The 27,254-nt window shown below is 43.7% G+C and overlaps 1 protein-coding gene and 1 pseudogene across 1 annotated transcript in view; one reads left to right on the top strand and one right to left on the bottom strand.

Annotated features, from left to right (window-relative positions):
- NIPAL2 (NIPA like domain containing 2) overlaps positions 1-13,788 on the bottom strand; it is a 72,549-nt gene extending 58,761 nt beyond the window's left edge. The window contains exon 1 of the mRNA XM_065895630.1: positions 13,654-13,788. Coding sequence (XP_065751702.1) covers positions 13,654-13,788 — 135 coding nt within the window. The remainder of the gene's footprint in view (positions 1-13,653) is intronic.
- Positions 13,789-17,249: 3,461 nt separating this feature from the next.
- LOC136137254 (EF-hand domain-containing protein D1 pseudogene) lies at positions 17,250-17,956 on the top strand (annotated as a pseudogene).
- The last annotated feature ends 9,298 nt before the right edge of the window (positions 17,957-27,254 follow it).

Below are 27,254 nucleotides of genomic sequence, written 5' to 3' on the forward strand. Positions count from 1 at the left end.
CCGGACCAGGGCTCGAATCCGTGTCCCCTGCATTGGCAGGCAGATTCTTAACTACTGTGCCACCAGGGAAGCCCCTGACTTTTAAAATCTAGTGAATTCATATATACTAAAAAACAGAAATATATAGTATAAAGCAGGCATCAGGAACAGTTTCCTGCTAATAGGGACATACCTCATTTTATTGTGCTTCACTTTATTGCACCTTGCAGATACTGCATTTTATACAAATTGAAGGTTTGTGGCAACCCTGCATCAAGCAAGTCTATCAGCGTCATTTTTCCAACAGCATTTGCTCATTTTGTGTCTCTGTGTCACATTTTGGTAATTCTCGCAATATTTCAAACTTTTTCATTATCACAGTATTTGTTACGGTGATCTGTTATCAGTGATCTTTGACGGTACTATTGCAAAAAGATTATGACACATTGAAGGCTCAGATGATGGTTAGCATTTCTTAGCAATAAAGTGTTTTTTAATCAATATACCTTGTTTTTTTAGACACGATGCAATATGCTATATAATTGCACATTTAACAGACTACTGTAGGTGTAAATATAACGTTTACATGCACTGGGAAACCAAAAAATTCATGTGACTCACTTTGTTGTGATACTTGCTTTATTGCGGTGGTCTGGAACTGAACGTGCAGTATCTCGGAAGTACGCCAGTACACATTATAAACTGGTATATCTTATTGTTCGTTTTTCTGAAAATTTACCTAATTATTCAAGGTTAATTGCATGCTCATTAAATTCATTTGATACATACCTGTAAAGAGCAGTAATTCAGTAAATCCTCATTAATGCCCCTAATTGTTGGGGGGGGAAGGTTCAAATTTGCAATGTTTCTTAAAAAAGGTGGTTTAACTACCTTCAAGGACATAGAGTGACTTGAGGCAAGCATTACTAAATGCTGTTTCCAATTAGAGGCTCCGGTAAATGTGCTTTAATGACTACAAAATCCTCACCTGCAATCAGAAGTGGCATTTGCATACAGTGAGCAGCCCTTATAAACTTGCCATTTAAATTAAAGACATTTAGTTTACTTCATTACTTTATTCAGAGTGTTATCTGATTTCTAGCATATTAGAATTAGTGGAAACTCAGAGCTTCTCTCTCCCCTGCCCTCTTTTCTCCCCTCCCTGTTGATCTGGAGACTGGTGGTCAGGAAAGAGAACAGAGGGCCAGAGAAGGAAAGTGACTTGTGCAAAGTCACACAGCTAGATAGATACCAGGCAAATTCTGGCCCCAAGGCACCCAGCTCATGTCTGAATCACCATTTCTTCACAGACTGCAATAGGTAACCATCTGGCTAGTCAATGCCAATTTACCACGGTTTTAAAATTAGCAGGATCTGTTTCTTTTTCTCAGTGCAAATAAAATAAGCAAAGATAATAGTTAGAAGGAAAGGTTGCTCCACACCTTAACAATGCAGCTAGAAGTACAGACCAGAGACACAGAAAGATGGCCTTAATTTTTGCCGTGCTCACTCCTGTCAGTACTGTAGCTCAATTTCTGGCTTTTCCAGGATGGCTTGACAAATAGATGGTGGGAGCCACAGCAAACAATTTATGGAGAATGAGGTTCAAAATATCAGTACTAATGAGTACTAAGAATGTTTTTGTTTTATTTGGAATAACAATCTTATCTCACTTTTTGGTGCCAGAATGTTCTTTAGACATTTCACATAAAGTCATTGACCTATAATCCATGGGTGGGGCAATTTGGCCAGATGGCAATGGGGTATGATAACAGGGATGTGTGGAATTGGTCATAGTCTATCCCAGTTCTGTCTTTGAACTCAACCATATTCCTGGCTCTGCCTTCAAAACATAAATCTGGAATCAGACCCAGTGGAGCTAGTACATGGTTCAAAAGAACCATAGATTCAGAGCTAGTCTTTTTTTTTTTTTTTTTTTTTTTGCAGCATGCGGACCTCTCACCGTTGTGGCCTCTCCCGTTGTGGAGCACAGGCTCCGGACGCGCAGGCTCAGCGGCCATGGCTCACGGGCCCAGTCGCTCCGCGGCACGTGGGATCTTCCCGGACCGGGGCACGAACCCGTGTCCCCTGCATTGGCAGGCGGACTCGCAACCACTGCGCCACCAGGGAAGCCCCAGAGCTAGTCTTGAACACTGTAATAGTCATATTCAACTCACAACTAGAATAATGCTACCTCCTGTTCCAGGCAGTAAAATATCCCTGAACATGGACGTGAGCGATCCAGTTTCGAATACCAGAAATACCATAGGTTAAGTGATTTAGGTCAACTAATCACTGCAGGAATGATCTTAACAGCCTGAACCTGAAAGGAAATGATATACCTGAGAAATGAACATTCAGGTCACTTCATCTCACAGCAAACTCTTAGGAATGAGCTGGGGTTGTTTTTTATTTGCACCTAGTAAACAGGTAGACACAAATCTACTTCCAGAAAGTTGGGAGGGGATAGGAGGACATCCAAAATCTTGGCGATACATCCTTAAGTTTCTAGGAGTGAAGACGCATAATGTGTGCAACTTACTTTCAAATGATACATGACAATATAAGATAAAAAACAGAGGGAGAGAGAGAACAAACAAATATTTCACAATGTTAACTGGTGAATCTCCACGTGAAGGACATAGGGAGTTTACTGTATTATTCTTCTTAATTATCTATAGGTTGGAAAATTTTCAAACTAAGAAGTTAAAAAATTCTGCTTTATAGACTCAATGAAATTAAAGAGAATATGGATTCATTGAAAAAGAGTTAAAAGAGGAGATGATAACAAGGAAAGAAATAAAAGCAACAAATAAAAAGGAAGCTGGCTGAACCAAGGAAAGAGATTAAGTAGAAAAATAAAAGCACTGCACAGCTTAAAACCACAGGTAGACACTGCTTGGGAAAAACACACAAGGTGGAAGAAAAGGACATTAAATGGAAGTGATCAGAGAGAAGATGGTAGATATGGGAGACAGACAACTCGAAGCCCACACCAGAAGCTCTTCACTCAGTCATGCACCCATTTGGTATTTATTTAGTAACTGCTAAATATTAGGTCCTATTTCAGGAACTAAGGATGCAAAGTATCCTCGATAAGCTCAGAAGAGGTAGAAAAAGCGACCAATAACAGACTACCACCTGTGACATCTATAATAGAGGTATGCTCTGTAGAACCCATGGGAACAGAAGGGACAAAGTACAAATTTGCCTAGGTTGGAGAGTATGTTAGCTTCCTGTGACTGCTGTAACAAATTAGCACAAACCTGGTGGCTTAAAACAACAGAAATTTATTCTCTCACAGTTCTGGAGCCCAGAAGCCCCAAATCAATTTCACTGGAGTGAAATCAAGATGGCAGGACCCACATACCAAGAAGTTCAGTTGCTAGCTCATAGGGTATGCATATGTCTGGGTTTTATAATTACTCATAATGATTTTTCCAAAATGTTATATAGAAGTAAATAACATTTCGAGGTGCCTCTCTCCCCCTCCGACACTTGGTATCTCGGTATTGTAATTTTTTTTAAGTTTAGCTATTCTAGAGAACCTCACATCTCATTATGGTTTAAATTTCCATTTTTATAATGACCAATGATGTTGAACCTTCAGATAATCTTATAAACCACTTGGCTCTCTTGTTTCATTAAATGTTTTTCCAGACTGTCCAATTTTTAATTGATGGTGGCAGTCTTTTTGTACTTGATGTGTAAGAGTACTTTATCCCCAATATGATTTCTTTTTGAATATATGCATTCTGTACAACTTTTCTCACTCTGTGTCTTGCCTCTTTTTGCATAGAAACTTTTAAGTAATAAAAGGACTTAAATATACTCTATTGATGAAGTAAACTTATTGATCCTTAACTTCATGTGTGGTACCCTTTATATCTGGGTTATAAGGTTATGAGAAAACTTCCTACATTTTTTTCTAGAAGCCTTATTTTAAAATAACATTTTGCATACAGGTGCACAGACTGGAACTTGTTTGCCTATACTGTGATATAAGGCTCTTTTGCTGTTTCCAATTTACTGTTTACCTAATCTGTTTAGTTATTAATTTGTCATTAAAATTTTTATTTCAAGGATTAAAGAAAAAAAAAATGGCAGGGACACACTCTCTCTAGAGGCTTTAAGGGAGAATCCATTCCTTGCCTCCCCCAGTTTCTGGTGGCTGCTGACATATCCTTGGATTATGGTTATATCACTTTAATCTCTGTCTCTGTGGCCACATTGCCTTCCTCTTCCATATGAAATCTCCCCAGGTCTTCCTCTTATAAAAAGATACATGTGACGGCATTTAGGGTCCATCCAGATAATCCAGGATAATCATCCCACCTCAAGATCTTTAACTTAATCACATCTGCACGACTCCAGTATAGCTGGACTGGAGAGGCAGGCAGGAGGCTTTTCATGCCATGCATCTGCTGGTGGTGCTACAACATGCAGGACTCTAAACCAGAGACTGTTAGTTCCAGCCGTGACTTTTTGAAGACTCATCCTGGCTACAGTGTGGAGGCTGGACTAGGAGGGAGCAAGACAGGGAATAGGAAAACCAATTAGGAGACACTTCGGGATCTCAGAGAAGAAGTAGGGGAAATGTGGAGAGTTAATTACAACAGGGCCATAGAGGAACAATATTCATATTCATCGCAGCAAACATTGGAGGCAACCTGAAATATGAAATGCTTTTTAGATTACCGAATGGGTTGGACTATTCTTACCTTTGCCCTTGTAGATAATTACGTTGTCTGCAATACTAACCCAAGCTAAGTTAAAACTATAATCCCATACGTGAAAAAGAAGAAAGAAAAATTTTCAGTCAGGAACAGAGTTTTAATTTGTTATCTTGGTTTTTGTATGTTATACGGTTATTGCCTTTCTATCCTGAGAAACTCTCATGACACTGGATCCAAATCTGGTGATTTCGAGCCAACAGAAAAGGTCAGGGTTACATACCACAGTATATCGTTGCTATTCTACAAGCTGTCCCAGGCCAATTTTTAATCAACCTTAAAACCTAGGCAGAAAAGCCCAACATGTTGCCTTTCCATACAATTAGGCACTATTACATTTTGTCTTTTACTCGGGAACACATTTACTTACATAACTGTACATTCATTATTTTAAAAAACTGAACTCCATTAAGGATAAGCCTTACTAAGCTTCCTAAGAAGCCACCATGTTATTTTGCTTTTGAGAAATTTAAGTTGCAGCAGAGCAAATTTATGGGAAAAATTTAATAAGACATCCTTTGGGGGCTTTTAACACTTGGTTAAAAGGAGAGCGACAATAGTTAAGGAAGGTGTGATATCACTTAAGGAAATCTTAAACTTGGTTCTATTACAAAACAAATCAACCCCGTTTAACATCGGAAAGGCAAATCTTTGAAACAAGGACAGACATGCTGAATACAAAGAATGCGATTGTTTGCATCCAGATTAAGATGAGGTCCCATTACTTTCAAATTTTTCAAGAACATATTCATAATAATAATTTAAAAAATCTGTCATCTTCTGTTTCCAAAGAAGCAGGATTGCAGGCTGCCTCTTGCAGGGCCAGCCCAGGGTTTGCGAGAGGCTTCCTACCCTAAAGTTGGAAACTTGGGACCTCGCTGAATGACAGCTCTTTCCCCAACACCTGCTTAGGTTTCAAGAGTACATGTCCGTTTTGAGAGCAATGCCTGCCTCGCACTCTGGCTGTATTTTGCCAGCTCCATCCTCCTGGAGACTGAACTCTATTGTCTATGTCAGGCCCCAGCCACTGGGTGAGTTTGTGCCTCAGTATGGGGGAGGGATCATGACATTGCCACTCACTGACCTGCCAGGCCACCCACAAGATCAGATCTTTCTGACATCAAGGCAGGAATCAAGTTCAAATTTTCTCCTCTGGGACACTGTGACTTGGACTCTTCATTACCTCTAAAGGGTCAGTCCTCATAGCCAAGATAATTTCCCCCATTCCTGGCAAAATTCTCGCATCCCACTGGTCCAGCAGGCAGGTTCCAACATACTTTATGATCATCCCACATATGATACCCCTAGGACTCATTGATGGTGACTGTGATTTGGGTCTGCAAGTATAGTTCAAAAGACTAATAAAATGCTGTACATGGAACTCAGAATTATTCTCTATTTTATGGCTGTGGCAGCTGCTTGTAACATGAGGTCTGCTCGTACCTTGCTCACAAACAATCACTCATTTCTCCACTGCTGTGACTCAGGCGGCCATATCCAAAGGTACATCACACTATTTCCTCTTCTGCTTTGGCTCTCTTTATTTACAATTACATAACTGTACTATGTTAGTCCTGGAAGCACAATGGAAGCAATCCATCAGATTATATAAGCAAGGGTAGCTTCACACCAGCCCTTCAAATGTTGTTTTTCAAGTGTTTCAAAAGCAGTCTCTCTATCTCACTTTCACACATACACATTGCACGTTGTATAATGTACACGTGATATAATTTATGTATATCACACGCATATGCATGGCTACGGTTTGAGGACGCAGTCCACGTTTTCTGATTTGTTTGATATCACTACCCAACACTGTTCTGTTGAGAAGGACCCTCTGCCTGTGATTTTTATTGAGTGGAATGTTGGTTGCATTTTGGGCCCTCACTGCCAATTAGCTGATCAAGATTGACGTGGGCTGTGACAAGAGGGAACATAGTGCTGCTGTCTCCCAAACAGCCCCAGAACAACCAGAGCCCTGCAAGTCCAAAGGCTGAAGAAGAAATAAAGACCCCTCCCAGAATTCACGGGATTCTCCTCAAGCTTGAATGACATACCAGCAATGCTGACGTGGCTGGTGTGGACCCAGAGTTCTTCCGGCCTTCCACGTCATCCAGACTGATTAATTTCCTCTATTACTTAAGCCGGTTAATGTTAGGTTTCCTGTGACTCGAAAACCAAAGCCTCTTAACTTACAAAGCATTCTTGGTAGGGAAGCCAAGTTCAAAAGCCAGAAGAGAGATGGACTCCCGTTACAAGCTAAAGAAGTCAGGCCAGGGGTCCAAGTAACTGAAAGGAGAAAATTTGAGAGGTGCCGAGAAGGTGAGGGGGTGGCTTAGGAAACAAGAGCTGGGGCTGTTGGCAGGCCTCAAGACGACCTGCCATGGCCAGGGTGGGTCTCTGAAGGAGTCACGCCAGGACAAACGCAATATTTGGTGGTGTGGAGCTCATGACTAAACATCTACTAGCCTGTGTTGACACGAGCCTGTATTTACTCCGTGTCTCCCGATGGGTGCCAAAGATGACAGGAGACCATGCTGGGAGTGACCAAGGACCAGGCAAGTGACAAGGTGAAGCAAATGTACAGGTAGGTACATGCTGAGAATTATGTGGAGGGGAAGTGGAGTGTTATCTGCCAGCTTCCAGGCAATTAGGACACTCTGGTGGACCAAGACAGACCGGCCAAGAGCTCTGACTTTATGTAAAATGTAATTCTGTTGGACGGAACACGTGGGGGTAGGTTAGAAAAGGTGTAAACTGAATAGAGGAATGTTGGACCTTCGGAAAACAAAAAACAAAATACACTCAAGCTAAAATAAATAGCATTTAAGTCTTAACGCTAACACGGCATGAGCCTTCCCAAGCTGGGGTGCTGGTCCTGCTGGGTGGTTAAACTATAGTCAATGTCTGAAGACGTCATCACACTACTGCCACCAAAACCTGTCAGCTGTTCCCAGGGCTACACACCCATCCACCCCAACCCTGAATTCTGGAAAGTGGCATCAGACATGGGAGGAATCTTCACCTTAGTACTTCAGGATAACAAGTGTTCCAATTAGGAAATTACTGCAATCAGGAAGTGTTCTGTAATGTGAATATGTTTGGAGAGTGAAGGGGAGGCAAACATCAAAGGGAGTGAGGAAGGCAGTGGATGTAGAGAAATCAGTGGTTTTAGATTAAAGAAAACAGAATTACATCACATAACTGACATGATTTCTCTTATTTCCACTTATAATGAGTTAAGTACAATAATTAATAATTATTAGAAATATGTATTTTATGACATTTCCTATAATATAGGTTGACTGTAATACTTCTAATAATAGCTAGTGTTTACTGAGTGCTTTCTATGTGTCTGGAACTATTTGATATACATTATCTTATTTTATTCCTACATCAACTTTATAAGGTATGTAGTGTTATTACCATTTCAATAGAGAAAGCCAAGATTTGGAGAAATTAAGAAAATTGCCAATGCACCTAGCAAAGAAGCTGAGCTTTTTAGACCACACTATCCTTGAACAAAAAGGATAGCTTAGGGGAATGTCATCCTTTCCATGGTAAACTCTCAAATGCCACTTTGAACAATCACCAACATTTTAAAAAGAAATTGTTTAAAAAATTCTCCTAAGGAAACAAAATGAATATGGCATACCACTTCCCACACCATCTGGGTAAAACATGCAAGTTGAACAGTCATAGCAATCCTAATATTTTTTAACATCTTAAAATTGTAGAATATAATAGATACAGGCAACTGTAAAGAAAATGATATAGATGAACAATTTACTAAAATGAATTATTATAAGGCCAATACCCTCATAACAGCAACCAGATCAAGAAACAGAAATTGGGCGCCCACCCAAAGACCTCCCTTTGCCTCATCCCATCCCATCCTCTCCTTTCCCCAAGGAAACACTGGCCTGACTCCATGGCAATCACTTCCTTGCTTTTCTCTATAGTTTTATGACCCAAGTGTGCGTCCCTAAACACTGTGAATGAAGGCTGTCTTTTTTCCTAATAGGTCTTTTAGGTGTATTTTAATCTACAGGTTCTCCCTCTATCCTTGCTCTCCTTTTTTTTTTTTCCCTTGTAAAAATGACTTTTGAAGAAACCGAGCCACAGAAACCTGTAAACTGAAGTTTCCCACAGCCTGAACTTAGCTGATTGCATTAATGCAAATATTATAGCTGGTTAATATAAATCAAGCCGTAAAGAGGATGTCAGGTAGATTTAAAGGCAAACACGTGGTGTGACAAATTCACAACAGCATTAAGAGTCTGTTCCTCTAATAAGGACCATGGGATGATGATGATGATAATGATTAAAAAAGCTTTGATACAGTTGCTTTGAGGTAATCATTTTCTTCCTTCTTTCTTTTTGCTGCCTTATACCTATATCTCGAAGAAAATGTAGTAAAGGGAAAATGCCATGTTGGATACATAAGGATGGCAAAAAAAAAAAAAAAAAGAAAAAGAAAAAGAAAGAAAGGTCAATAGGTATAAACAAAACAAAAAAGGGATTTTTCTTGGGAAGGAAATGGAAAGGACCAGCAACCTCTACCTGGCCCTTTGGTTATTTGTAAGTTTTGGCACTTTTCTTTCTCTAAGAGGCAATCAGATGCAGCGACCAGCAGAAAGGAGATAAACGGTAGCAAAGCAAAATCAATAAAAGGGCAACATAAAACTCAATGTGATTTTTCTTTAGTACAGTGGGACAAGCCATGTTCATTTTCTCCTACCACGTTCTTTTCAAGCCTTAGTTTCTAAGCAATGGCCTTCAGGCATGAAATAAAAATAGCTTTGCAGTTAAATCTACTTGCTGTAAGATCTGGGGGCAAGTTATTTAACACAAGTTTCCTTACATGAACAGTGAGGATAATATGTACCTTACGAGGTTGTTCGGGGCTCCAATGAGATAATAGCTATAAAGTGTCACATAGTAAATGCGTAACAAATGTCTCTTCGATTCGCCTCTTCCCTGCCAAGTTGTATCAATTTTCCTCTAAATATGTTGACTTTAAAAATTCAAGCCATTGAACATCAAAAGTTCAAATAAAGGACATTAAAAAAATCTAAATTTTTCATTTCACCCTATGCAGAATAAACCTTTCTGACAGTGTCTTTGTGAATTTAGATATTTAGCAACATGGATAAACTTAAAGAAACAGCCACAAAACCCCTCTTTCACAATATTCCCACGTTCATCCTTTCCTGTCTATTCCCTCTACAGCCTTGCCGGATTGGCACTTATTTATTCAACCAGATAGCATGAAAGAGTCTGGGGATCTTCTATTCTAAGCCTAATTTTACCAGTAAGGAAAACTGAAGCCCAGTGTGACGCCCATGTGAACTCCGCTAGTTGACAGCAGAAACTAGACAACAGCCTCTAACGCTGGTTGCAAATTAAGTGCCTACAAGGCGAGTAGGTAAAAGAGATGAGAGCAAAGAGAGGGGCCTAAGTGGGGAGCACAGTTGTTCTAAACAGTGAACTCCCCCTCACAGTTATCACGTGTGAAAGAGGGCCAAGTTGCTAGCACTTCTAATATTTAAACAGTTCATGGAAACTTGAAACCTTATATATAATCTACTCATTTTTAAACACTGGCAACGTATTAAACATTTTCTAAACCTCTCTGCAGTTTGACACAAGATACGTCTACGGGCTGGATTCGGTCCATAGCTAGCCAGAGGCCTCTGCATCCTGCTAACCCTAATTTGTGTGTTCGTTTTTTTTCTTTTGGCTGCGTTGGGTCTTCATTGCTGCACGTGGGCTTTCTCTAGTTGTGGCGAGTGGGGGCGGAGCACGGGCTCTAGGTGCTTGGGCTCCAGTAGTTGTGGCTCACGGGCTCTAGAATGCCGGCTCAGCAGTTGTGGCACATGGGCTCAGTTGCTCCGTGGCATGTGGGATCTTCCAGGACCAGGGCTCAAACCCATGTCCCCTTCACTGGCAGGTGGATTCTTAACCACCGAGCCACCACGGAAGTACCTGACCCTAATTTAAATGTCTTTAATTTGCTTCGATCCTTTTACTCCCTCTTTGAAAAACCTTCAATGGCTCCCCACTGTCTACCAGATATAGTCCAAACTTCTTTACCTGTTGTCCTTCACGGCAATCCATGACAATATCTAAGACCCGAAACTGTATTTCCACCTTCCAGTCAGTATCAGTTTCCCACTGCAACCAGAATGGCCACTGACTTCTACTCTAGGTACAAAAATGTTTAGAAGGGCACCTGCTCAGACAGCGTGGGCTGCTCCTTGGTCTCCAGACTTTTCCCTTTCTTGGAATGCTTTCCACCTGTGACTCCCATCAATGAAACTCTGTCTTTAGGTGTCCAGCTCAAATACTACCTCTCCACAAAACATCCTTGATGGCCCCTGCTAAAAACCACCTTGCTCTGAATTCCCAAAGGACTTTATATTCCTCACACGACACTTAAAACATACTGCCTTGTTTCACAGTTACCCGCATAGCTCGTTTCCCCAAGCACCTAATAACATTAGGAAGGAAGGAAGGGGTTGAGTCTAAAGACTATGTTGAATATCCTACAGTGATTTGTACAAAGCACGGAGCTCAGTAACCATCTTAGAAACATTATTTTTTATACTGAAAACTTGTGGATGAAACATGAAGAAAATACCTTTGTAGAATTTTATTGCATCTATACTTGTATGGGTAGACTCCTAAGAGATGCAGATGGCGCAAAGGCCTCACTTCCCTGATTCCCTAAAACATTTTCCCCACTGAACTTCTACTTCCTACTTGTTTTGGGATTTCTTCCTCTAGAAGCACTCACATCTTTGCCTTAGACTGATTCTAAGCGGGCACTGTTAAATATTCATCTGTCACCTGAATGTGTTTCAGGGAAGTTGGTCTTTTTCTGTGGGTAAGGTTAATTTATCAGATCTCATGGTTGTCTCTTGGAAAGACACAGAAAGCTGGGCTATCAGTGAACAGACACTGTTCAAACATTTCAGTAGTGATAAAACTTATTAAATCCTGGCTATCCAGCAATCAAGGTTAGTTTCGAGTCCTAAACTTTCATCTCTCATTTTGTTTTCCTGGAGCCACTCCCATTTTCAGCCATCTGTATTCAGTTAGTGTCCAAAAATAAAAGAAAAATTAGATTCCATTTTATTTCTACTGGCCTGCCCAGCACTAGAGGCACTCAATAAAATGTTTGCTGAATGAATTTTTAAAAATCAATTTTTACTTTTGCTTAAAAACAAATGCAGTCGCTGAAAGGATAAAATACCACAATCTTATAAGATAGTCTAAGTTTGCATAATAATGGGAAAAGCTGATATAGTCTTACCTCAAACTAGCTATGCTTGGGTGTCAGCTGGGTAGTTTCAATTAGCATATCCTGGATACACCCTTTGTAACCTGTACAATTCTATATTGTCAAAGGCAAGTTAAGCCTTACAAACATAAAGTTAAATTCTCACATTTATGTCACATGATAAGCTGTGTTTGGTGTCAGAGAGCCAAGATGATCTTGAATTCCAGGAAACATTAAAGAAAACTAATGACTGCAGCGGTTTCCACTCTGCAAACAATGTTTTCTCCTGTTCTGGATGATGCCATGGTAGGTCCCATTTACTCTTTAATTCCTTTACCAAAAGACAAAATATCATTCTTAAACTTTTATTGGGAGTGCTTCTAGCATAAGCATATTATAATATGCTTTATAACATATGCTAGCATAAGCATAGTGTAACAGATATGCTCAAAGAACTTCCCATAAAAAGCAATTCTTGTCTTTGTAACTCCTGTGGGTGGAAGCAAGGAGAAATGAAATCCAATAGGCTCTGTGCCCCCATTTTTCCTATTTTAGTATGTTTTGTGGTAAAACAGACTCAGAGTGATACTGTCTCCTCTGTTGAATACTAATAACATGAACATGCTTGTTTTGTCTTTATATAAGTAAATTATCTTCCGTGTTGGTTTTGAAAACAAAATTCTAACATTTCAGAAACTAACATTCGAAACACTTTTCAAGCATAAAAGGTTTCTAGGCCTTTGATTATTGGTAAAATCCCTGATGTAGAACAACAGCAACAAATATTTTATAATTATATTGTTGTAAAATAAAAAGAACCATTGATTTGTTAAAGAACAAGAACAAAGCAACACCCATATGAAAACAGAAGGAAGCTTGGAATCGACCATATCAAAATCACTTGCACCCACTAGAAAGAACAGAAATACGGCTAGAGGAAGGATCACTTGCACCCACTAGAAAGAACAGAAATACGGCTGATCTTAAACCAAGCCCCAAATAAATGGGCAGCTCTAATCCTCTTTGATTCTGTTAAACGTGTATTTCCAGCGTATATGCACGTTGTTGAGGCTTTCGACGTTTCCCCAAAGGGCCGGTGAAAAAGGAGTCTGGCAATCGCAAGCTGAGAGCACTAGCGATCCTCTCGCCGCAATGGAAGAGCTGTGCTGACACACTGGGGACTCACACACACGCACACGCTCAGAGCATCCGCACAGAGGTGACATTTGGCGGCCCTTAACGAGTTCTCTGATTCGGGGAACAGAGTGTCACTTATTTTTTTTGAACTGTAAAATGATCCTGGCGGGTGGGGGGGCGGATATGGGTGGAGGAGATTCGCCCCGCACTCCTAGAATCATTCCGGGAGAAGAAGGCGGATTCAGGCCGGAGAGGCGGGATGGTTGGGGCCCCAGAGGCCCATGACCGCAGACCTGTGCGACCCGCTCCCAGGAATCGATGCCCAGGAGAGGCAGACCAGGGCTTCCCGCTCTCCCAAACGAGGGGCAGTGAAGTCAATGTGTGGTAACATCATGTCAGCTCTGCCCCACTTGGACAGCGCGGTGTCCTTCTGAGAGTCGAAGGGAGAGCGGCCGAGGAGCCGGAGGCGCCGCGGCACCACCCCGGTCCCCACCAGGCGGCGGGGCGGCCGGCCCTTACCTGGTTCCGGCGGTACCAAGCGCCCGACAGGGAGCCATTGCCGGCGCCCAGCGCCCCGTACGTGAGGTTCCGGGACAGCTCGTCCAGGGCGGCCGAGGCGGCGGCTCCGGGGCCCCTGGGCGCAAGCGCCGCCATTAGCTCTCGCTCCCCGTGCTGGGACTCGGGCTCCCGCCTCCTCCCGGCCCGGCCGCACAGCACGGCGCCACGAAGGAGGCGCGCCCTGCGGAGGCCGCGCCCGGGCCGCGCCGCAGCCACTTCCTGCTCGGTGCCCGGGCGAGGCGGGCGCGCCTGGGCCACCTGGCTCCCGCCCCCGCGCGGCGCCAGGTTCCCGGAGAAGCCCCGCGCTCTGTGGCCTCCCGGGGCGTCTCGGCTGGCTCCGCATCGTCCCGCCGCCGGGCACGGGCGAGCAGAGGCCTCACGGGCCCGAAGAGGGAGAAGAGCCGCGCCCCTCTGCGCGCCGGGTCCGCACCTGTCGGGGCCAAAGCCCTTCCAGCCCCAGCGGCGCGGAGTCAACACTTATCGAAGTGAATAGGTGTGAAAGGAGACATTGGCGAACCCAAAGCAGCCACCTTCACTCCGCCTGTACCTGGCAATCCAGCTCTCTATCTCAGATGCAGTGTTTCTCACTTGTATTTTTAAAATGGTTCGCATATGGAAAAGTCCCGAGTTCCCGGAAAATACTGTAAGCGACATGAGAATAAAGATCGGAGAGATTAAATCTCAGTGCCAACACTTGATAGAGCCTTAGCAAATATTCCTAGAATGAAAGAAGGACTCTACAGTGGTAGCTGGAGGACCCTGACGTGTTTTGGGGATTGGATGGGGTTTCCTTCAGATGCAACCAGAAGGACATGCTGAAAAGTTGCCAGCCACTGCATTTAGGTTTAGGTTGGGAGATAATTGTTAATGGTCTTAAGGAAGTCTAACCAGATGTTCTGGTTTTATCTGTATTCAAATTCTACTGCGATACTACAGATGATGTTAAGTACCTCTCACCTTGAGCACTCTGTGATTCTGTATTGTTGCCTGAAGCCCTGGAACTTGCAGTTCTTTGTTCGCACGATGCTGAGCTTCTTAAATAATGTGCTATGACTGCGGTGACTTCATGAAACAGAGACCTTCAAGAAGAGAGAATTGCTGCCTCGCGGGGAGCAGCGAGAAATGTTCTTAGGGAAATGTGCAAATGAGAGAAGAAAATGAGAAAAAAATCATTTCAGATAGAGAAAAAATAAGACATCTCCGAGATTGTATAGTTTCTTGCTTGAGCACCCAAAATGTTCAGTGAACAGTTAATATGGTAGCTATTTCCAATTTTATGGCTCATTTATTTCAAATAAGTATCTGAAGGAAAAACAGTCTATTTTTAATATTTTCTGTAACATTATATTACATTGTATATTGGAGGCTTTATTAATGCTTCTTTCCTTGAGATGGTGTAGGGTACAAGTAACAGAATATCCAAGTAAAAGTGGCTTGAACGATAAGCATCTGTTATCTCCAAAGGGAAGGTGGCTCTGTGTGGTTCTATGACGTCGTCACCTCCATCTTTCTGCTCTGCCATCTCTGAGGTATTGGCCGTCTCCCTATTCGCGGTGGCAGCTCCAGGCATTACATGCAAACACGATCATGTTTAGAAAAGAAGCGGGGCTTTTCTTCTTACGCATCTTTTTATTAGAGAGGGAAACCTTTTTCAGAATCCCCTTAGCAACCTCTCCCACCAGGTCCCATTAGCCAGGACTGGGTCACATGCACGTATTCTACCTGCCAGGGAGGCTGGGAAAGTGATTGTCAGGCATTTCCAGCCTTCGGAGTGGGAGGCGAGCTCTGCCGGCAGGGAAAAACCGGGCTGGGGTAAGAGGGCACCACCGGCAGAGTTTGTCACAGCCAGTCTTTAGGGTATTCTATCACCCATATTGTAACCAGTCATACAGTCTGTAATGAGCAAAATAATAAACGGTTTGTGTTACTTTCCTGTTTTTTTATTTATTTTTTGCGGTACGCGGGCCTCTCACTGTTGCGGCTTCTCCCCTTGCAGAGCACAGGCTCCGGACGCGCAGGCTCAGCGGCCATGGCTCACGGGCCTGACCGCTTCGCGGCACGTGGGATCTTCCCGGTCCGGGGCACGAACCCGTGTCCCCTGCATCGGCAGGCGGACTCTCAACCACTGCGCCACCAGGGAAGCCCCCTACTCTCCTATTTAAAAGACTTCCAAACCTGCTCACTGACGCAGTGAAGTTCACACTTCTTAAGTCTGTCAATATGAGACCCTTTATGATCTGGCCCACAATCAGCTCATTCCCATTTTATTTTTTAATTAAAAATCATTTTCAGTTTCTTGGCATTTGTTTAAAAACCTTTAATTTTGGAGGAAGATGGCACTCGGTGCAGAATAGGTATGATGTCTAGCCTGTGATGTGCTATTCTCCAGATTCCAAGATGTCGCTGCTGTTGCTGTGACTGTTGTAGCGTGTGCGGGTAGTTGAAACAAAGAATTCGTGACCAGTGTTCCTTCCCACACAGTTCACAAGGAGGCGGCAGGAAGGCCGTGTGAGCTATTTTGGTCCCAGCAGCGTAGGCAGAGCTGGAGGCTGTTCCGGGCATTGTGATGGCCTCTGCCTTTTGCAGGCTTTCTTCAGGGGATGTTCTGTTCACTTTACAAGATGCCCAAAGCCTCTGATCAATCTTCTGTCCTCAACTCTGGAACGGTGGAGGTCTGCCTTCCTCAGTTAATTCAAAGAATTCTATTCTGGGGCACATCATTTGAAGCTCAACTTCACTGCGAACTTCGAGAGCAGGGTTACATTTTGCTTGGGATCACTCTCTTGCAGTCTCCACGAAATAGGTGTTGTTGTTTTTTTTTTAAGTTGGGAATTATGTTTTATTTTTTAAAGTCTTTATTGAATTTGCTACAATATTGCTTCTGTTTTATGTTTTGTGGCCCCGAGTCACGTGGGATCTTAGCTCCCAGCACCCCCTGCATTGGAAGGCGAACACTTAACCACTGGACCACCAGGGAAATTCCTAGTTTTTTTTAAAAATTCATCTTTAGCATGAATCAGTCAACACTAGTTTCACTAATGATGAATGTCTAAGGGGATGAAGTAGTTATTAAAGATTAATTCAGGTATCTTACATCATATACAAAAGCCAACTTCAGATTAAATACTTTAATGAGAAAGGTAAAGCTCTAAATCTTTTAGACTAACCAGATGATCTCTACAACTGGAAGTATAAACAGTCTTTAAAGTGCAAATGCTAAAGGCAGATGGTCTGGGTTCAAACCCTGAGTCCACTGCTTATTTACTGCGTGATATTGATCAAATGGCTTAATTTCTCTGTGTCTTACATTCATCATCCATGAAAGGGAATTAAGAGTACTGAAACACAGATAGTACTCAGTAAATAGTGTTTACTATTTTTGACCTTAGGATAGAGAAGGATTCCTTAAACAAACAGAAAAAATGCAAACCACAGAGGAAAAGACTGACACATACAATTACAATAAAATTAAGAACTTTTGGAAGTGTCACAGAGTCGCTAGCTGGCGAAGAGCGCACTGTCCACCCAGTCCCCGCGTCCCCGCATCCACCGTGGCCATGGCCAGCTAGGAGCTAGCGAGCAAGCTGCAGCAGTGACTGAAGTGGGAGGAGGTGGACGGCGGGCTCCAGCCTGAGCCCCGAGCCGCCCCAGTCCCCGAGTCCCAGCTGCGGGCGTCTGCCTGGGCACCCACGGCCAGAGCCCACGCCGAGCTGAGCGCACAGCTGAACCGACGGCTGAACGTCAACGAGGGCGCGGCGCGACCCCGCCGCTGCAAGGTCTTCCACCTCTACTCCGAGTTCCCAGAGTTCAGCCACCGCCTCATCAAGGACCTGGAGAGCATGTTCAAACTGTACGATGCCAGAAGGGATGGCTTCATCGACCTGATGGAGCTGAAGCTGGTGATGGAGAAGCTGGGGGCCCCCAGACCCACCTGGGCCTGAAGAGAATGATCAAGGAAGTGCACGAGGACTTTGATGGCAAACTCAGCTTCTGTGAGCTCCTGCTTATATTCCACAAGGCCGCAGCAGGGGAACTACGGGAGGACAGTGGGCTGATAGCACTGGAGAAGATTTCTGAGATCGATGTTGCCCTGGAGGGCGTCAAAGGTGCCAAGGACTTCTTTGAAGCCAAGGTCCAAGCCTTGTCCTCTGCCAGTAAGTCTGAAGCGGAGCTAAAAGAGCAAGATGAGTGGAAGCGGGCAGAAGACAAGAGGAAGCTCCACCAGGCAGCCTTCCGGGAACTCAGGGCCACTTTCAGTACATAGTTGGGCTGAACTGGACCTGTGTCCACAGCTGTGCCTCACAGATGCCCCAGGGAGAGCTGGCTGGGCACCCTCGCCCCTGCTGACCCTTTGCCCCAACAAGCCTTCACAACCACCACCCAGTGCAAACTCCTTAACCTCATCGGGGTGGCGGGGGGCGGCTCTCGCCTTCATTTGGGAGCCCCTCCCAGAGGGTCCAACTGCCCCCCTCAAGTCCCTCTCCTGCTCGCCTTCCTTTGTCCTTCTCCTTAGCTGGAATGTGCCTCTACTTGGCAACCTTTACTTCTTCCTTTTATCTTTCTTCCCCCTCCACATCAAAGAGTGGTCTGCTGTGTTAATTTGCACAGATACTTCTTTCTTCGGTGGTCCTCAGAGGAGATAGTCCCTGGAGGCCTATGATGTTAATGTTGCCCATTTTCTTGGGTAATCCTTTTCTGTGACTCTTCCCGTCATGCCCCTCTCTCCTTTGTTTCCCATCCAACTTCCCTGTTCTCATTCTTAGCCTGATCCTGCCAGGTGCTTTTGCATCTTCTGTCCTTTGATGACGCTGAGGTTTAAGTCAGGCCAGGCTCGACCACCGCCTGTCCCCTCTCCAATAGGAGGAATGGCATGCTGCTGAGATGACACAAAATAGTGAAAAGATAGGAGATTCTGTTCCTTCCCGTCACCTTTCTCCTGTCCTCTTAGCATTCCCCCTAGACCTATTCTTTTCATTCTTCTTCCCACTTCAGCCTTTTTTGCCTACCCCTAAATACTGTGCTACTTAACTGTAAGAATGATTATAAGTAATATTAATGAGTAGAAGAATTCCCGTTAACTCTGACTTCATGTAAATTATATTACAGTAGACCCCTGACGTTCCCAAGTGACAAATCCAGAGCCTTCCAAAATCCCAAAAGTCATGACCCTCTTCACCATCTAGCCAGTTTCCAACATCTGCTCTAAGGTGCTGAGGTGACGCTGTTTTTCAGCATAAATTTTTATATGTTATGAGTTCTTGGGATTTCTCACAAATATCAGGGGTTTGTTGTATTTTATAAAATAATTTCTAACATCGTATTTATTTCTTCTCTTTTTTAACTGCTGTCTCTACAAAAAGAAAACATCTTTTTGTACCACCAAATGTTGGTAAAGATGTGTAGCATCAGAAACTACTATTCATTGCTGATTCTATAGACATTGGAAATAGTCTGACATTGTTTGGTAAAGATGAAGGTGCACATATGAATTTCACTCTTATGAATATATCCCAGAGAAACTTCTGTATGTGGATAGCAGAATTGTACAAGGATAACAGCACTCTTTGTAAAAACAAGCAAACAAACAAACAAACCTGGAAACAGCTCAAGCATCCATCAACAGGAGTAGTGGACAAATGAACTTTGATACATTCATATGATGGAATACAATACATTGTTTGAGTACATCCATACGTGAGAAAATCTAAAGGAAAGTAAGGGAATGATAAACACAAAATTTGGATAGTGGTTCAAAGGTATTGGCAATGTTCTATTTCCTAAACTGGGCAATGGACTACATGGGCATTCATTGTATTATTATTCTTAAAGATATGAATTTATGTGTAATGTGGCATAACTTTTGTACTATTATATATTTTATAACTAATACAAAAGACTAATTCAGGAATAAAAGCACGGTTTTGTGGTCAGAGTTTCCAAAAGTTCAAGGTCCATAGACCTAGATTTAAGTTCAGTCTTCTGCTCTTTATCAGCTACATGGCTTTGGACAAATTCTTTGAGATTCAGTTTCCTAATTCATAAAGTGAAAATAATCATATTTATCTCAAAGTCTGTTGCAAACTTTCAGTGACAGGTAATATGAGTAAAAAATCTTATAGTTCAGTTCAGTTCACCAAACATTTACTTTGTGCAGGAGCCAAAGACACAAGGATAAATGAAACATGGGCTCTGTCCCTGGAAGCTTGCATCGTAGTGAGCAGATAGGCAGGTAAACTGGTAAACTCAAGTTAACTTCTGCCTGAGAGCTAGGAGAGAGCAAAGAAGATGCACTCAGCTCAGCTCAGGAAGGCAGGTGCAAGCCTGAGATGGCTACCTAGAGGGAGGTGATGCCTGTCGCGAATCCTGAAGGATGAGTTAGCCAAATGAGAGAGAGAGGTAGGGGGTGAACAGGGCTGGAACAGCATAAACAAAGGCCAGAGGCAAGAAACAGCATAGTTTGTATGTTTTCACTTTAGTCTTGGGTGAGATGAGATATACTCTAAAATAAGGATAGAGAGACTGGGAGGGCCAGGAAATTGAGGATTTTGCCAGGTGGGTTGTCAAAGTTGGACTTGACTCTTTTTTTAAAAAAATTATTTATTTATTTTGGGCTGCATTGGGTCTTTGTTGGTGCGCGCGGGCTTCTCATTGCGGTGGCTTCTCTTGTTGCGGAGCACGGGCTCTAGGCGCGCAGGCTTCAGTAGTTGTGGCTTGTGGGCTCTAGAGCGCAGGCTCAGTAGTTGTGGTGCATGGGCTTAGTTGCTCCGTGGCATGTGGGATCTTCCCAGACCAGGGCTTGAACCCATGTACCCTGCGTTGGCTACCGGATTCTTAACCACTGCGCCACCAGGGAAGTCCCGGACTTGACTCTTAATGGGAGTCATTGAGTACTTTAGATAAGGGAGCTGCAGGACAAGATTGGGGCTGTAAAAGATCCCCTGCTGGAGGGACAGGTGGAAAACAGAGATAAAGAGACAAGTGAGAAGACTGCAATGGCTCAAGTGAGGATACATGAGGAAGGCTGGAGAGAAGGAGAGAGAGTTTAAGAAAAGTTTAGAAGTAAAACCAGCACAACCTGTTGATGGGGCAGGGAAGGAAGGCAGAAGGAATAATCTAGCTTGGGCTGCTGGGTGCAAAGCCAGCACCATTACTGATGGGAATTGGAAAGAGGAAAGGGTTTAGGGCGAAAGGATGAGTTCAGTTTAAGTTCGATACTTATTGAATTTGAGGTGCTTGCGGGGCATCCGAGCAGAAAAGGGTGTGCAGAATTATCCCAAGATGCAGGGTGAGGCCAGGGCCAGGGAAATAGATTTGGGAGTCCCCAGCTTGCAGGTGGATGAGACTGGCTGGGAGAGCACATGGCCTCCATCTTTTGGGGTAGGGCTCAGCACAGTTTTTCTGTAAAGGGCCGGCTAGTAAATATTTTATGTTTTGTGGACTGTATGGTCACTATCATAACTATTCAACTCTGATATTGTAGTGTGAAAGCAGCCACAGACAATACATAAGTAAATGCATGTGGATGTGTTCCAATAAAACTACGTACAAAAACAGATGGCCAGCCAGATTTCGCCCATGAGCCATAGTTTGCCGACCCCTGTTCTCGAGAGAGAAGAGCTGAGTGCAGAGCACAAGGTCACAAAGGACCACTCGAGAGGGAAGAGACTATATTTTCTAGGTCTCTTGTCATGTGAATGATAGAATCCCAATTCAAAGGGAAATTCAATAATTCATAACTAAAATCTGGGAAGGCAGGGATGGAGCCAGACCACTGGATCTAGGGACTTGATTTTTTGGATATGGGCTTCATCCTCAGATCAGCTTCACATGGTGGGGGGTAGGGCCACAGCAGCTCCCAGTGTCCATCTTTAGAGCCTGGGTTCAGAAAGGTAAAGGGAGTGTGGCAGATTGGTTATTGTTCTCAGTTCTTCACGCCCCTCCATGCAGGGATATTTGCATAACATAGTCCCTCCCGTTGCTGAGTGACTGCAGTTGCTCCCACCAGAGGCATCTTCCCAGTGATGTTGGGTGTGGCCACATGACTTGCTTTGGAAATGTGGACAGAGGGACAATGTGACAGTTCTGGGCCAAGACTTTAAGAGGTATCACATGTTTCTGCTTGCTCTGTGCTCCTTCCTGAGAAGAGTATGTCCCCAGTAGCCACTGGTCCAGAGAGAGTAAAGAAACCTGTGAAGCATATCTGAAGCCGATCCTTGCCACTTCTGTCCTGTAGACTCACGCACAAGAAAATAAATACCGGTTGTTATAAGCCACTGAGATTTTGAGAGTATTTGTTACACGGCAAAACTGATTGATTAAGGGTATTCCCAACCAGCTTCATTTAGAAAATCCTAGTGAAAAACTGATTGGCCTGATTTGGGACATGTGACCCATCTCTGGACCAATCACTGAGGACAGAGGGATTTGATATTGTGATTGGCCAACCTGGGTCATGTGCTCACTCTATTCAGGGAGGTGGGGCACTTACCAAGGTAAGGAAAAGGGATGCTGAGGAGACAAAAGCATGGTGTGGAGAACCAGCAGATAATAGTGCCATGAAAACTAAGGCAGGAGAGAGTAACAAAAATGAGGGTATGTTGAATAATGCCATCGGCAGCAAAGAGGACACCAAGACAATAAATGAAATGTGTTCCTTGGTTTTGGCAATAACGACCAATAAAAGTCATTGGTGATCTTTGCCTGAGCAGTTTCAGTTGAGTGTTGGGATAACAGCCAGATTATAGGTAACAATAATATTTCAGTAAACTCTCATCTGCTATAGGAATGTTAGTTGTAACTAAAAAGGGCCTTAGATAGGAGCAGGTTAGAAGTCTGTTAAGGGAGAGCTAGGAGTTTTACCTAATTGCGCATCACTGTGAAGCCACAGGAGGTTTAGGAGAGGGAGTGTTGGGAACATCCACATTAGAGGGCCTCGATTCCCAAAGTGGGAGGGGTCCCTCGAGGGTGGAACCAGGCTGAAAGGTGGAGCACAGTCCTGGTGTGACCCTCAGGGCCTGTGGCAGAATTGCATCTTTGGGAATCAGACGTGAGGACATGATCCAAGCAACAAGAGGTTTAAAACAGCAGAGTTTAGTGAGAAATCGTGAGGAGGTGGGAGAGGCCAAGGGAGGAGAGAGCTGATAAGAGTCTCTGGTCTCTGGCCTGGAGAAACAGGTACAGAGCCAGTTGCTGTAACACTAGTGTCCAATTGACAGAATGTTCATCCAGTGCCCACCCCTTTGGAGGAGTCTGACCTTTCCTTGACTCCTTTCAAGACCTCTTTCTTGGCCCCTCCCATCCTCTGTCCTCCACCTGCACCCTGTCCCTCCTGCTTTTACTGACATCTGACTGTGTACAACTTCCCAAGGCTGTGTCCCACTTGGGCCGGTCCTCCCCAGACAGTCCCCCAGCATCTCTCCCTCTGCCTCGTCTTAAATTGTACCATCTTATGTCTCAGTCTTTTGCTCTCTACTTTCATCTGGGAAAGAATCCATGTCAAGATATTAAAGTAATAGATCTTTTGTGGTTATTTGCTTTCTAAATAGACCCCTGGCCATGTGATGTCTTAACCCAAAGGAGTATTTCTGTCAGAGGAATAAGAATTGGGGCCAGTGGAGGTGGGACATGCAAAATTGTCCCTCAGATCTTACCACGAGAAGAGTTGATTTTGCAGTTCAAGTTTGAAGACAGGAAAAAACTGATGTCCCAGCTCAGCAGTGGTGTGGTGGAGTGGGTAGGAATTCCCTCTTATTCAGCCTTTTGTTCTACTGATTGGATGAGGCCCACCTACATTAGGGAGGGCAATCTACTCTACTTGGTTTACCGATTCAAATGCTAATATCCCCCAGAAACACTCAAAGTAATATTTGACCAAATGCCTGGGCATCCATGGCCCAGTCAAGTTGACACATGAAGTCAGCCATCATAGTGGGCTCCTCAAGGAAGGGAATAAGAAAGATAGCCCTGTGTTGTTCTTAATACTAATAAAATGGCCTGTGAAGCCAGATGTGGCAAATGCGGCAGGCAGAAGTTTCACAGACATAAATTTGATGATTTCTACCATTTTCCTTTGGCCTGGAGTTTGACGTCTATAGTAATCCCATTTGTTTCGTAGGTTTCTGTGAGCTTTCTACCTGAATAGAATTTCTTCTCTAGCTTTGTCCTCCTCTCCTCCTCCAGCATCATTATCATCATCACAGTCATCATCGTCATCAACATCCAAGGTTTCTTGAGTGCCTGCTGCTTATATGGCTCTGTACCAGGAAGGAATTTGGAATTTGCAGGGGAAAGTAGATCTGTCCCTTGTTTTTTTTTTTTTACATCTTTATTGGAGTATAATTGCTTTACAATGGTGTGTTAGTTTCTGCTCCATAACAAAGCGAATCAGCCATACATATACATATGTTCCCATATCTCTTCCCTCTTGCGTCTCCCTCCCTCCCACCCTCCCTATCCCACTCCTCCAGGCGGTCACAAAGCACCGAGCTGATCTCCCTGTGCTATGCGGCTGCTTCCCACTAGCTATCTACCTTACGTTTGGTAGTGTATTGTCCCTTGTTTTGAGTGGCTGAATTCCAGTTTAGGAGACAGAACATGTACACAAAGAAGTACAAATCAAGCATGAACTAGATAACTAAGTGCTAAATGAAGGAGGATATTCATTTAGATTCCAGAAAAAGGAGCGATTAGCAGGCTGACCACGGTCTGGAATAGCTTCAAGGAGGTTGGGAACCTCGGGTAGGGCCTGAGGAAAGAGTGTGACCAAATAAGTGTCGGGAAGGAGAAAGACTACGACAGGAATACAGAATGCCGGGTGCAAGTGGAGAGTGCAAGTATGTGCGGGGACAGACAGTGCGCGGCGGCTTGGCGGCACCTGTGCCACTGAACAGCTGGACGCCTGAAGCGCAGCACCCAGGAACAGCTTTAGGCCCAGCTTGCTCATTAAAATTTTTTGACTGTGTGTGAAGTTTTCCAGGATCAGCATGGAGCCTCCAGTCTGCATCTCCTGGAGGCATCTCCTCCCAAACACGCCTTCCTAGACCTGCCCAGATGGTCAAGCGTCACGGCTGCACCACTGAGTTACGTACACGTCCTCTTAAAAGCCTGGATTTGCACATGGTCAAAAGAAAGAAAAGCAATTAAAGCAAAAGCCTCAACTTGTTTTCCTGTGCACAGTTCGTGCTGGTTTTATACTGTTAGTCCTCTGTATCTGGGTCCACAGCACTGTAGGTTCTTCGTGAGTGCTTTGGGGACATGATAGAAACTGCGTGAGCTAGGAGACAATGTAAACTTTGCTTCCTGCCGCCACTGGGGCAGCCCTGCACCGCCCCTGAATTTCCCCCAGGCCTTCCTTTGTCCTCAGGAGGCAGTGTGGGTTGTGGAGAGAGTCAAGTTCTGTGAGAAACCACATGCGCTCCAGTTCTGCTCTGCCACTAACCAGCTGCATGACCTTGGGCAAGTCATTTGACCTCTGTGAACCTCATTTTCTCATCTGTGAAATAAGAGGTTTGGACCAGATGATCATGCAGAATGTTTCCAACTCTGAAGGAGGAGTCTAGGAGAATTTTTATCTTTTTTGGATTATATCAAACTGTTTTTTTTTTTTCTCCCCTGTCTGCTTAGGGGAAGAGAGAGCAGCTTTAGAAGGGACTAATCCCTCTCCCTAAAATGTCTTGAGATGTCTGACAGTCTCTAATCAAAGAGGGTTGGCTTTTACCTACCAGCCACATTTTAAAAAATATCTTTTATGGGTAATTTAGAGAGATGGAATATTTAGAGAACTTTAAATGTAGGAGAACTAAGATTCAAATAATGCCCTAATTTAGTTGCTATATGATCTTGGACAGGTTACTTCACTTTTCTGAGATTCAGTTTTCTTTTTTGTACAATAGGAATAGCAATAACAACAAGAACCACATTCCTTAGGATTATGGTGAGGGTTAAATAGGTAAGAACCAGGTGCTGAGGGCAGCGCCTGCACATAGTAGATCTCCACAAACTGAAGCCATCAGGGTGACTGTTACCTGTGTATTTGTGAGGAAATGAGGTGTGACGTATAGTGGTTAGCAGTGGGACACTGGTGCGACGCAGAGCTGAATTTCACTCTGCGCTTTGTCCCTTTTGTGTGTCCTTGGGCAAGTTAATTTTACTTCCCCAAGCCTCAGTTTCTTCCTCTTTATGGGAATAATAATAGTTCCTGCTTTGCAGGATTATTAATGAACATTCAGCGAGACAAGGCATCAAAAGTGCTCAGCCCGCCTACAGAGTAAGTATTCAACAAATTGAATCACAGTAACAAACAAAAGTAAAAGTAACAAATGTCGTGCTTCCCTCCTCCACTGGCTTTCCTCCAAGGACAGCAGGAGTGGAGGGAGAATCTCCTGACTGGGGAGAGGACTGAATCATGTGGCCAGATAGCAAGGTTCATGAGTGTAGGGTCATGTCCATCCGGTTTATCCTGAAGCTCCAGTGCCTAGCACAGAGCCCAACAAGTAGCAGGCACCAGCAAGAAGCCTTTACTTACGGTGGAAACAAGACAGAGATGCTCGTAAATCATCCTACTTTTACAAGACAAGGCTTAGCTGCCAAGCTTTCAGGCCTATCCCATCCGCTGCCTTAATGGCTCCACCCAGGAGGACGTTCAGAGATGTCTAGATCTTCTCTTAAGTCTAGACCAGCACTGTCCCAAAGAACTGTAAGGCGAGCCACACATGGAATTTAAAAAATCTTAGTAGCCATGTGAAGAAGGTAAAAAGAAATTAATGAAATTAATTTTAATAAGGTATTTAACCCACTATATCCAAAATATTATCATTTCAACACATAGTCAATATAAAAATATTAATTAAATATTTAATTTTTTCATACTAAGTTTAAGATCTGGTATGGATTTTACACTTGCACATCTCAATTCAGACAGTGTAGTTCAAGGGCTCAATAGCCACATACATCTAATGGCTGCTGTATTAGGAGGCATAGTCCAGATTAAGCAAGATGAAGCCTCTCCTTCCACCACCCTCAAGCCCACCCCTCAGTTCTACTTCCTGTTCGAGGACACAGTTCTTTCCCAGGTGGCTGCCCTGGAGAAAGGCTTCAGGCTCCTTAGAAGACACGTCCACCACCCACATGGGTGTGCTTTAGCCTTACATGTCTTACCAGAAAAATCACATCAGAATACAACACCATAACCTTAACATCCATTCCACAAGATACAAGTATGCCACAGGAATTAATTTTTCAAGGCACTTCAAGCTTGTTACTTGAAGTATCAACTATCATCAAATATCAACCTCTTTTTCAGACAAGCTTTTGGAGCTTTATCTACTGTGATGTTGTCCACATTCAACCTTCTCTGAAAATTCATTTGTTCATTCAATTTTTGAGTACCTACTATGTATAATGGAGTTAGGAGTATAACCATGAGCAGGAAAGATTCAGTGCCTGCCCTCGGGAACCTTAAACTCGGGGCAGTCAGGGAAGAAACATCTAAAGTAAGACCTGAAGTGTGGAGAAAAGGGAACCCTCTTGCACTGTTGGTGGGAATGTAAATTGGTACAGCCACG

Source organism: Phocoena phocoena, chromosome 17, assembly GCF_963924675.1.
Source record: "Phocoena phocoena chromosome 17, mPhoPho1.1, whole genome shotgun sequence".
Taxonomy (NCBI): Eukaryota; Metazoa; Chordata; class Mammalia; order Artiodactyla; family Phocoenidae; genus Phocoena; species Phocoena phocoena.